The sequence below is a fragment of the Nothoprocta perdicaria genome, unplaced genomic scaffold (genome assembly GCF_003342845.1).
Source record: "Nothoprocta perdicaria isolate Ctin4 unplaced genomic scaffold, notPer1 scaffold_92, whole genome shotgun sequence".
Taxonomy (NCBI): Eukaryota; Metazoa; Chordata; class Aves; order Tinamiformes; family Tinamidae; genus Nothoprocta; species Nothoprocta perdicaria.
The window spans coordinates 2,900,434-2,912,838 of NW_020456221.1; the positions used below are offsets into that span (position 1 = coordinate 2,900,434).

General features: G+C 40.5%; 1 protein-coding gene across 2 annotated transcripts; it reads left to right on the forward strand.

The window, feature by feature from the left end:
• The first annotated feature begins 241 nt into the window (after positions 1-241).
• Positions 242-10,653, forward strand: STARD4 (StAR related lipid transfer domain containing 4). Of its 2 annotated transcripts, none has more exons than XM_026052847.1 (6): positions 242-283; positions 575-695; positions 3,155-3,204; positions 4,701-4,827; positions 6,098-6,212; positions 6,584-10,653. In XM_026052847.1, exons 2-6 carry the CDS (start codon positions 591-593, stop codon positions 6,808-6,810), a joined length of 624 nt encoding a protein of 207 aa, XP_025908632.1. In that variant the 5' UTR covers positions 242-283; positions 575-590; the 3' UTR covers positions 6,811-10,653. The 2 variants fall into 2 exon arrangements, with proteins under 2 accessions (XP_025908632.1, XP_025908631.1); XM_026052846.1 differs by lacking the exon at positions 242-283 and adding an exon at positions 401-449.
• Positions 10,654-12,405: the final 1,752 nt, after the last annotated feature.

The following is a 12,405-nucleotide window of genomic DNA, read 5'->3' on the forward strand; positions in this document are numbered from 1 at the left end:
ACGACACGCCGTGGAGCGGTCGAAAGTTCGCGTGATACGAGGAGGCCACGGGCGTGGGCGGGGATTAGCACCCGGGCCACGCCCCCCGCGGCGCCCCCTGCCGGATCCCGCTCTTTGCCGAGGCGGCTGCGTCGCAACCCCGGAGAGCGGCTGCGCCCTCATTGGCTGCACCGGAAGACGGCTGCGTTCTCATTGGCTGTGCGGGACACCGGCTGCGTTCTCATTGGCTGCCGGCATCGGCCATTGGGATAGCTCTGCCGGCGGGCGAGGGTAGCGGCCGCAGGTGAGAGCGGGGCCGGGGGCCTCCGCGGCCGTTGGGGCGGCCGTTGGGGCGGACGTTGGGGCGGCCGTTGGGACGTTGGTCCGCGTCTCCTCCCCTCCTCCCGCCTTCACCCCGCCCCGAGTGTCCGTCTGCGAGCGTCGATCTGAGGGAGTCTGTTGCAAGCCTGGTAATTTCCGCCCTCGCTGCTCAGAGGGAGTGGATGTCAGCGAGTTTAAATGAGTAATGCTGTTATTTAACGCCTGCCCTGATTTCACATTTATCTATTTATTTATCTATCTGTTATTAACACAGGAGAGGGGAAGAGAAGATGGATCTCCTGCCAGATTCAGCACCCCTGGCTACCAAGCTGCAGAACACTCTGATTCAGTACCACAACATTGGAGACAGCGAATGGCGAGTTGCCAAGAGAACTGTAAGTGACCTGGCCGGAGTTTCCAGCGCGTGGCACAGTGTGTCAAGGAAGTGGGAGATCCCCGAGGGGGAAATGCTGTGCTGAGTACCACTAATGTCAAACATTTGGCACATGCTTACGGGACTCTCAGGTGTGAGGCTGTGTGAAGCAATCGCTCTGGGACAGTATAGCTGTCCTAGATAACAGCGAGTTTTCCTCTCTTTGCAGATGTACTCAGCCATTCTTCATGCAAGTTTTCAGGGAAGTGGCCCTCAGGGGAATCTTACCTATATAAGGTTGTGGGCTTTCTATGAAGCAAAATCTGAAATGCTGTTAGTGCTAGCAGTGTTCCGAGATGCAGTCCCGTACTTTCTAGCTGTCCAGTCATAGCCGTCAAATAGAGTCTGACAACCTCTTGAATCTCATTTGTTGTAATACCTGAACTCACCCTGCTCCTGTTCTTAAAGTGTGAGATCACTCTTGGCTCTTTGTTTCACATCTCTTCATATGTGTCTGTTACCTTCAAGCTTCACCAGCATAACAGTGGCCCCATTTCTTTCCATAAGAGCGGAAGACAGCCACTGCTGTCCCAAGCTCTTACCCAAGCAGCTTGTCATATTCTTCCTCTTAAAGGCTTGACAGTTGTGAGTCCTTCTCCATCACTCTCCATGTGAGTCCATCTCCATCCAAATAAACTTCCCAGGTGCCTCTAAAGTATTTGCTAGTATAGTAAATTTGTATCTTTGTCATTTTGTTACAATGTTTTTGGAGTCTTTTGTTATAGAAGCTTAACTCTTGCCAGTCACCATGACAGGGTCTGACCCAGGGTTCCCCCTGAGCAGAAATTTGAAGTCAGGTCATAGAAAAATGAATTATAATGAAACATGTGCAGTAATTACAGCTCAAGCTGGAGGCCTCCAAAGAGGGACACAGAAGAAATCCCTGGGCATTGCCTTGCAATCTGAATTTCTCACCCTTCATGCAGCGTTTCAGACTAATGTTTATACTTGTATCTGAGGTCTTCTTGTTCTTCTTTGGGGCCTATCCTTGTCTTTCAAGGTCCTGACAAGCAGAAGATAGACCAGACCTCAACAGTTATCACTGTTCCAGGTCAAGAAAAGGCTTTTTCTCTCAAGGTCTGGATGGGAGGGTTCTGATGCCCACACAAGCCTTATCTCAAAGTCTTGACATCCTCCTTTTGGGGTTTAAACCACAGGGAGGTAGACTCCTAACTAATTACAGCCCGATGTAAAGTGATAACTCCAGATACTTCTAGTAAAGATCTCTTTAGCCATACCACAGAGACCTAAAGGAGGCTTGCTACAGACAAATTATCCTACACTTTGTATCTGTGAGTGCATGTTGGTTAGGCCAGGTCAAATTTTTCTAAATGTAACTCAATTATTACCAGCAGTAACAAATTTCATTTCATGAAGGGAAGGAACAGGGCCCCCAAGTCTCTTACTCTTACAAAACATCTACTTCAACATTGCTTTCCTAAATGATATATCATAGCATTATTTTCCTTTAGAAAGTTACTTGAATCTTAGTGTTCAGATCATCTTAATTCCCATATTTTACTCCTGTAAAATTCCCAATTGAACTTCTTCCCTACCTCATTTCCTCCCTTGCTCATTTTATTTTGGTATTCTGCCATGTAAAAGCAATTCAAAGCTTTAACAATCTGCAAGGAAGACTCTTTTGGGAGATTTTACTGAGGGGAAAATTACCTTTCCTCCTCAATATGCTTAACCACAGGATGTGGTTCTTACAGTACTGTTCTTTGGGGTATTTCATCATTAGTGTTATATATTCATAATACTAAATAAAGAAAATCCCTTCCAAATAAAAAAATCCAAATAAAGAAGGACAGTTCTGTAATACTTAAATACAGAAAATTTGTAACAAGGTTTCTTTTTACAGTCAGAAAAAAAAAGGGCACCATACCATCTCTTTATTTGTTGTGGCAAATGAATTGACAGCTGCTTGCAGGCTGTTTCTAGTCAGGCATCTAGGAGAAAGGGATAACTTAAGCTTCCTTGTCAGCTGCTGTCAGCACTTCCTGCCACACATGTTACCGAAATGCAAATACAGTCTTCCTGTCTGAGCAGTGTCCAGAGAGAGACTTTCCAGTCATCTTTTGTTTGGAAGGAAGGCTTTGTGTAATAATGTGTTGCCATTATGCTCTTTGCACTCCTGGTAAACTGACTTATTCTGCCACGTGCTATTTTTGGAGCGGCTTCTAGAAATTGATACTGAGAAAGTCACTTGAGTGTTTTTTTTGGAAGAATGGAAGATTATCAGAAGATACCCAAAACGTATGCTTCTGTTCTTAAGAAAAACATACCAAAGTTCCCAGGTATTTCGTTAGCAAGCACTTTGAGATTATTTTGTTCTTCAGAAAGAATGCAGCTTTCTGGACATTTTAGGATTGTCTGTGAATAACAGTTACTACCCTAATTTCTACTTTTTTTTTTCAGAAAGATGCTACTGTGTGGCGTAAGCCATCAGAAGAATTCAGTGGATACCTGTAAGTTTATCTTCAGACGAGACACATATTTTGTTGAAAATTATTTTGTGGTTCCACAAATGTGCTCTAGAGAATTTAGCATGTGAAGAACCTATCTGGATCATCTAATATATCTCTTTGCTGTGCAATGGCATTTACCACTTATTTTTAGTTTTATGTTGTGGTGCTTTATTCTTACGTATTGCCTGGAATAAATAATGGTAAATATACTACAAAACTACCATTAGCTTAATTTGGCAACTGAGAGATGATCTGTAAACCACAGAATTAAGCCCAGATTCAGTAGCTCCCAGACATTACTAAGTGACAGCTCACCTTTTATAATGCTTGTGCTGTCACAACCCATGCAACAATAGATTGAGACATCAAGCCCATAATTGTGGGAAAGATGTGTGCCAATAAAAGCCTTTCCTTTGTGACTTTCTGTGATTGAGTTCTATAGGTAACTGTACGTTTAGACAGTGAAATAGAAAGTAGAAAGTATTAGGAAGGAACAAATATTGTGAAATGGTAGTGTTTGAAAGTATCTCATGGACTGATGTACTGTGGGGACTACAAGGACTGTTGAGTCTACAAGAACTGTTAGCCCAAATGCCAAGTCTGCTGAGTCCGTCAGTGCACATTGGCATCAACAACAGGTGCTGTATATTAAAACATAGGCAAGAGGGCAGTGGCTTCTATTTACAAATGCAAACTGCAGCATTGCATATAGACCTGATCAAACAGAGGATCTTTTGAGAGATTTACAAACACCTGCCTAAAAGCCACCGGCGTGTCAGTGTTGTCCTCCACCTCTAACCATCTGAGTGGGGTTGGCTTCACTGCTTGTTCTCCAGCCATGTAACTATGAGTGAATGTGGGGGAACTATGTGAGTAAATAATATATTTTCTGAATAATTTCATTATATATTAGCTATATATATTAATAACAATACCTTAATGAGTAAGAAATGTCTTGAAAATAATAACTGATCTGCTTTTCCCTTGAGGGTCAGGCAACTCAAATAAGCAAAAAGTCAAATGTCTAATAACTTACACCATATTATCTTCTATGGTATTCTAATAGGACGCCAAAGCATAACTTAGTTTCTTATTGTTTTGACTTTGCTACTGTTGTTGCTACTTTATGAAAATTGTTTTTCCCACATATCCTTGTACTCTTCTATTTGCTTTTACTTTCAGTTTTCCCTGGAAGACTCACTTGCTTCCTGTGGGAGAGCAGTAAAATAATAAGTTGTTTTAGGAATAAGTGATAATTATCATGTAAGGAAAGAATTTGCAGTTTGAGAAATACAGTTGCAGCTTAAACAGAAAGTGCCTCTGAATAACATTGACTACAGTGAAAAGGAGGTCTTCCTCCATACTACCTCTCTGACAGAGTTGTATGCTGATTACAACCTCAAATAGCAAGTTATTACAGTAAACATGCTGTTGCAAACTAATAGGATACTTGGAAAGAGTTTCTCACTGTTAAATGTAAACATATGTTTCTCTAGCTACAAAGCTCAAGGAGTGGTGGAAGATGTTACCAACAGAATAGTGGATCATATACGACCTGGACCTTACAGGCTAGACTGGGACAGCTTGATGACTTCAATGGACATTGTAGAAACATTTGGAGAGGTAAAAATTTGTTTAGATTCATAAAGAAAAGCTATATAGATGCCTGTGTAAATTCAAAAGTGCAATAAAGTAATTGTATCGACAAATAGAAATATTAGCCAAAGGAGTTAGATATTTTCTGTAGGTGCTTGTAATTTTTCTGTATACGTGTTGTGGGTGAGCTCAGATGGGAGAGGGTTGTCTTCACAGTTCTGTTCTGAAACTTCAGGGACAGTTTTCCATCAATGCTAGAAATGAGGATACTAAAGAAAATAAGGAAAATGCAGAGAAAACTAGGAAGGTTATGATTATCTCAGATCTGGGAGCTCTGCCACCCCCTGAAAAAAATTACATAGGAGGAGAACTATAGAGAAGTATTTTATGTCTCAAAGATTTTTCATATAGCTTAGTTTCTTCTGTTTCTCAATGTAAATAATTGTAAGTTTTCCACTTTAAATTCCTAAAAATTCCCATACATACCTTTAGAGAAACTAAGAAAGTGCAGCATCTCCCTATTTCCAAAAAGCTGACTTCACTATGCAATATTTTTTTTATTGTTTTTTCTTTTTTCTGGGAGCCAGAATAGTTCATACTGAGGGACAGAAATTGTAAAAGAAAGGCAGGTTTGAAGCTGATTATGTGCCAGCTGGTAGCTGTAGTTTGGTTGCTGGGGACATTCAGTACAGAATTTCAAAAACCTCTGGGCTTCTGGCTTCAAAAGTGGTTAATCATCTTTACTTTATCTATTAAGGAAGAATTATATTGAAATTTTTTTTTTTGCTAATTATTTACAGAAACCGTTTTATTGTGATTTAGTAATATTTGCAGAAACACTAAATGTCTGTTAAGAATACCTTTCTGGAGACTTGTTTGCATCGTCTTTTTTTTTCCACTTTACAGAGGCTGCTAGTACTGAGAGTGGCCTTCTGGGGTTTATTTCTTGTCCTTTCAGACTTGCTGAGTAGTAGATAAGACACATAAAAGCTAGATGGCTTTTAGCTCCCAGTCCTTGACTTACAGTTCTAGTTGGTGTGGTTGAAAGGTACCAGATATTCTCAGCACCTGCAGCTCTCAGTTGCAAACTGCAAATCTTTACAAGTGTCCAGCATTTAGACTTGAAAATGACAGCTTCATTCAGACCTCACTGGAGATGTCTGGACATTGTGTAGTTAAGGAGAGAGGCTACCAGTGGAGGTGCTCACCTTTGTGGAAAAATCTATGCATAAATTTCCCTTTCATTGTACTTAGTTGTTTTTGTTTTCCTGTCCTATTTATTGTGTCACTTGACAAGAACTGCTGTGTGATGCGCTACACCACTGCAGGCCAACTCTGGAACATCGTAGCTCCAAGAGAGTTTGTTGATTTCTCTTACACTACATGTTATGAAGATGGGCTTCTATCATGTGGTAAGGCACCACTCAGCTCTGCCTGTTTCTTACTTTGCAACAGCTACATGTAAGATACTACTCCAGGTTTAGTTCTGTTTAGGTTCTCTTCTAGGTTTAGGTTTAGTTCTGTATTTCTTCTATACCTAAGCAGTCAAAAACTGCAGAAGATGTTTTGCAAGAAGTATTTCAGAGTTATTTGGACATTTTACAGATCTTTTCATTTGTGAAGAAGTTTGAATGAAGAATAGACAACCTGCTTGCATGAAAGTACCCCAAATGTATGCATTTATCACTACTACTACCCAAGCAGAAATTTGTGCTTTTAAAATTTACTATGCCTTTATTTTTGTACGTCTTAAATGAATTCATGACTTTGTTTTCTTCAATAGGTATAAGCTTAGACTACGGAGAATTGAGACCTAATTTTGTCCGTGGATTCAATCACCCTTGTGGATGGTTCTGCGTCCCCCTTAAGGACCACCCTAGCCATAGTCTTCTGACAGGTTATATTCAGACTGACCTGCGAGGGATGCTACCGCAATCTGCAGTTGACACTGCCATGGCTAGTACGCTGACCAATTTCTACTCTGACCTCAAAAAGGCTCTGAAAACATAGTCAAACTGACCTAGAAGTCCATGCGTTTCTTGCAATCAAATTGCATTGTACAGCTTAGTATAGGTTAGTTATTCAGTTCAGAGACAAGTAACATTGTTCCTGAATGATACCTGAAGCTTTATGTAGGGAGATCCAAACAACTTTACCAAGTGCTTTTTGATTTGATACTTAGCAGGACTGCACACATTCCTAACTCACAGCACAAGATGTTCTTTTCCTGTTCAGCACTGTAAATATAGTCTCTTATGGTCTTATATATAAGCCCTCTTTATTCCTAGAAGGATAATGCTCAGCGCTGTAAATATAGTCTCTTATGGTCTTATATATAAGCCCTCTTTATTCCTAGAAGGATAATGCAAGATGCAGACCTTGGCTTGGTAAATGCAACATGAAGACAGCTCTAACCAACAGAATGTAGATTGGAGACTGCTCAGGATTTTCAGTGGGTGCAGATTCACATGCAGGCTGCATCTCATTGAATATTTAATTTTATAACCTGTTTTTTTTTATCTTTACTTTGGATATTTGAACTATATGGTGTGTGCAGGCACATCTGCAATTTCTATACAATGTAGTTTATTACTTTGTAATCTTGGATTTAGCAATCTTCTTTGATTTACCATATAAATGTTATAGCTGAATTTTTGAATGATACTATTCATTGGAAAACTATTTGCTTATATTAGCAAAAGTAAGTATTCATTATTGGCATTTCCTCAGTGTTGCAACTGTAACTTAATTAGCTGTTATATGCAATAGTCTCAGTTTATAGATAACAAAAGCTCATGGAAGTCCTCAGGTGTCTTTCCATCATATTCAGTGGGCTTTTAATCACATGCTTAATCATCAAAATAGCAAACCTTCTGAGGTTCCTCTGTGGTACTCCACACCTCCAAGTAATTCTTATTTAAATTTGCATGCAATTGTTTTTTCCAATTTAAATTTTGCCTTTCTTAACAGCAAAAAACAAACAGACAAAATGACACTATAGAAACTGCAGCCAGGTTCACTAGCCTGCTTCTCCACAGGCAGCACTGTAGCCCAAACATGAGAGACTTGCAGCATACCTGAGCATGTAGCCAGGCTCAGCTACCTCAAGTGTGTATGTGCTGGTGCAGCGTATAAGGATGTATCTAAACTGGAACTTGCAGTAGGCAAAATAAATATTTTTAAAACATGAACAACTGAAGGCTGAAAACTCAAGCTGCAGAGCTGCTCAGAGCCCTTGGAAGCTGAAGGGTCAAACTTTTCGGGATAATTAGCCACCTAATGGTGCTGATAGGTGAGTTGCAGAAGGATTCAAAAGCTTTCTATCTGTACTACTAGGAAGCTTAATTTTCTTTAAAGCCTTGTCTGGAGAGCTTAGTATTTGTACCCATCATTTGCTCAAGATAAGGGTGTAATTATCCCTCTGTTTCACCAGTGCTAATAGAAATAAGCTTAGCTGCGTAATAGGTTAGTGAAAATACCTTGGAGCCCTAGTGTTTCAGAGACATGTTGTATACATTAATTCCTAAAGGACTACAGCAAGCTGTGTTAACTTTGGTGGTTTACTCATATGTCCAGAAAGCCTAAGGAGCTATTTGGATCTTAGGGTTCCTAATATTTATTCCACAGTCCAAGGATTGGTAGGAACGAACCAGATGGAAGTTTCAGATTACATTATTTTAAATTGCAGCTTTGCCCTCTTCCTACACCTGTTTCAGAGAGCCCCATATCCTCCCTTCCCCTGTCCATCTGCCCAGCTTTTGTGAGCTGACATTCTTTAGGCAAGGTCAGACAACATTGTTTTCTCTGCAATATTGGCTCTTTAAATGCTGGCTACAGTAGCTAAGCTTTTCATTCTTATTGTTTGAGCAGAGAGGTAGGGGGAACAGGTGTGGAACATGATATATTATCAAGAGATTTTCCAATTTGCCTCACCTAATAAAGCAGCAAAGCATTTTGCTTAAGACGCTTAAAGACAGTGGCATCAAGCTCATGGCTGTGTCTTTCCAGGCAGGAAAATGTTATCTCCTTATTGGGTTTGTATGTTCTGCAGTTTGTATGTTATGCAGTATGCATACATGTATGTATATTTATATATACACACACTCTGTAAAGAACATAGTTTAAATCTTGTGCAGAGACAAATCTGTGCCAGAGATGCAGGTCAAAAGGATCACAAGACACTTTTATAGGAGGATGTTTGTACCATGATAAGCACTGCAGAAAAATTTAAAGAAGTCTCTGTTCCAAATGGCCAAAATAAGGCCCTGATCTAACTTCTCAAAGAATCTAGTCTTATTTAGTGTTCAGAGAAATGGCCAAGAAGAAAAAAACATGTGTTTATGTGGAAGATAATTTGCAGCATAGTTTATGCATGATGTTTAAAAGTATTTCTTCTCATGCAGATTTCCCTTTTAATCAACAGAAATGATCTCAGTAATAGGCCTCAGGATGGAAAAAAATTATGAATAAGGGCAAAGTTTCCAGAAGCAAAGTAGGTCTCTTTTGTTGCGCTGCAGTATTTTGTTCCTTAAGCACTGATTATTGTATGTTTTAACAGACATGCACTATTACCCCTGCCAATGAGTTTGACGATTCAAATCAACAACTCAGTAGATACTATAGGAGGAAGATATTAGGGGTTATTTTAAATTATTTTATTTTTAACAAACAGAAAATACTGTGCAATTCTTCATTTTCACATTAGGTAAATCTAACGTTAGGACAAGGTACTAACAAGTTTTAAGGATTTATTTTGTGACTTTTTACAGTCTTAAAAATAAATGTTCTGTATTATGAGTATAATGATGAGTGACCAAATATGTCAGTTATGCTGCTGAAGCAAAGCACAGCTGGTGCTCACAGAATTGTAATGAATGTGTTCAGTTCATAATATGTGTTATAGTTGTCTGAAATCAAATCTTATTTTCTTTTTATATAGCTAGGGATTGTGAAGAATGTGAGACCTTTAAACAGAGCTATTGCTTTCATTCCAATTTCTACCAAAAATTTCTCTCTTGCAAATCAGAGTATCCTGAGGTAGTGCTCAGTCTGTGAGCCAAAGCTGCACAAACAGCAAATGAGTTGAGGGGAGAAAGTGCAGGAGCCTGCTGTTTTGGTTGTTAAGAGGTAGTGGGGAGCAAAATAAATGACTTGGCTTAGATTTCTGTCATACTCACAAGTATGCATTAGTTTGTGAGGTTTATCAATACTTTGCATTGTTGGGGGGACACAAGGTGACTGCGGTACTTTAAGAATGTTTCAGATACATTAGAGTATGGGATAATGTCATCTGAAAGTAGCTTCTGAATGAGGACATGCCAAATTTGGCACCCCAAAGTAACTGAGACGAGTTTTTGCTAGAGAGAGGCCATGCATTATAGACACATCAGATTTATTTTTATATCATCAATATATTTTTTAAAAATATATCTTTTATTATAGTCTGTTCCTCAGCACTTTATCTAGCTCCTTTTTGTGGGTGGGAAGGGCACCTAAAGATGAGACTATTTTTGTGTTTAGCTTCCTTTTTTTCCATCATAATAGAGTCATGCCTTTAGCTGTGCTGCTTGTTTTGCAAGTGCAACCTCTGTGTACTCTACCGCAGCCTGCCAGGAGGTGGAGCGGTGCTTTAGGTGGATACTCTGGGAACAGCACAGCTTTGACCCAAAGCTTGATAGGTTTGTAATGCCTGTAAGTGACTGAGATGTTATGAGGGTGCATAATTCTTCCAGTAATCAGCAATAACCAAGATTGGAGACACTGAATTGCTTTAAGCTAGTGATTCGATCCGCAAGGGATTCAATCTTGCTGACCAAGTAACCGTAGTTCTCCTGAAACCAGTCAAGTTGTGCCTATGCATTGTTAATCTGTCTTAGCACTGGTTTTAACTGATTATGTTTAGTGCTGAATAAAATTGTATTTATATTTTGAATGAGATTGCAGAATAAATTAAAATATGAACTCCATCAAATTCATGACACTGTTTTCAATGCTTGCACTGGCAGATGTGGTGTTCAGTTACATAATCAGACATAAATCCCTAAAATGTATCTCATCTTCAGCTACGTGGCCATCTTCAATGCATCTTATCCTGCAACGTTTAAGAAATGGTTTCTTAATCACTAGTATTAAATTCAGCCTAAACGTGATGTAGAACTTTGCTAAAGGTGTATAGATGTGCATTAGGGTGCTGAAGCACTCTACAGCATCTATTTTGGTAATTTAATTGGAACCACAAAGAAAGAAAATGCCTATCATATGCCTGGATCTTTTCTTTGTTCCTGCAACTATGCCAGCACAAAAACAGAAGTTTTTTTTGTGAAATTTGGCTTCCGAACAGGGCGTTCCAGCCTTCTGCTGCTGCTCAGCAAAGCAACTGCACCATCCCAGTAACTGCACCTTTTCTTAGGGAACCTGTCACATCTGCCCCTGGAAAGAAGGGTAGGAAGAGGGTCAGAGGTTGCATCAGATTAAGGATTGAGGATGTTAAACGGGGTTATTGAGAAAACTATAGCATTTAATCCTAATTTAAACACATCCCCTGATGACAGAAGATGGATGACTTCTTCCAAGAGAAGACTGACTGTGTGAGAGATTAATAATAAAACCTGTGCTAGAGATGAAACATCCTGTAGGAAAAAAAACATGGATTGCTGGACCTCTAGACAGCAAGTGAAGCTTAGTGCTGCATCCTGCCCATTTCCTATCCTCCATGGGATGGATGTTGCAGTCCAAACCTTCCCTGGATATGTTGCTGGCCAGCGAAATTGCCGCTGGCAGCAGCACACAGCCCCAGGGCTCTCTGCATGTCCTACACTGCAAGAGGCTTCACCTGCCCTTGCATGGCCAGTGGATTAAGGTGTCCCACATTGCAACAGAGTCCCTTTTTTATAGTTAATTGTCCTCAGATTTTCCTCCTTCAGTGAGCTGAGGCAATGTAGCTACTTGATGAAACTTCAAAAGGTCTCTGTGAAGCAGGCAGTGGACACACAGCAACCAGCGGATGAGTTGCTGCCTGAAGCCCTCGTAGGAACTTAAGGTGCTCCTGCCCTTTGTGGCTGGCTGGGAACCGGTTCGGCCATGCCCTGGGCACCAAACATTTCCTGAGCCCTGCACCTAAGCCTGCTCAGCTGCCTGCTTGTGCAGGCATGGCTGCTGGGCAGACTGTAACCCCAGGGTGCAAGTCAGGAAGTCACTGTCCTAAGTAAGGCTCCCTGCCTTGGCTAAGGCAGCAGAACCCAAGTGCTGCCTTTAATTCAGGTTCCAACCACATCGTATTAAGGCTGACACATTGCTGTCACTCGTTTAAGCCCTCAGGTTTATTGGTGACACAGGGCAGTGCCCAAGGGAGCGCCTCTAAGTGATACAAGCAGAAGCACTTTACTATTTGGAATCAATCCTCCCCCATTCTGCTACATGCTTGGTGAGATTTTGACTTCCTCACTATTTTGAAAGAGAAGGAAAGAAATCAGAGCACGTCTGTCCACTGCAGCAGGAAGAATCATAATTATGCCTGGCCAGACAGCATCTCTTTTCACATGCAGGATTGGACCTTCCCTGGCAGAACCATCTGTATGTAATTCATAGTCTCCCTGTCTTAGCTCA

Bases quoted from the DNA above. Each gene is read 5' to 3' on its own strand.
- STARD4 (XM_026052847.1), top strand. From the start codon at position 591: ATGGATCTCCTGCCAGATTCAGCACCCCTGGCTACCAAGCTGCAGAAC. The intron at 3,205-4,700 runs GTAAGTTTATCT...ATGTTTCTCTAG, and splicing joins GAAGAATTCAGTGGATACCT to CTACAAAGCTCAAGGAGTGG. The intron at 6,213-6,583 runs GTAAGGCACCAC...TTTCTTCAATAG, and splicing joins AGATGGGCTTCTATCATGTG to GTATAAGCTTAGACTACGGA.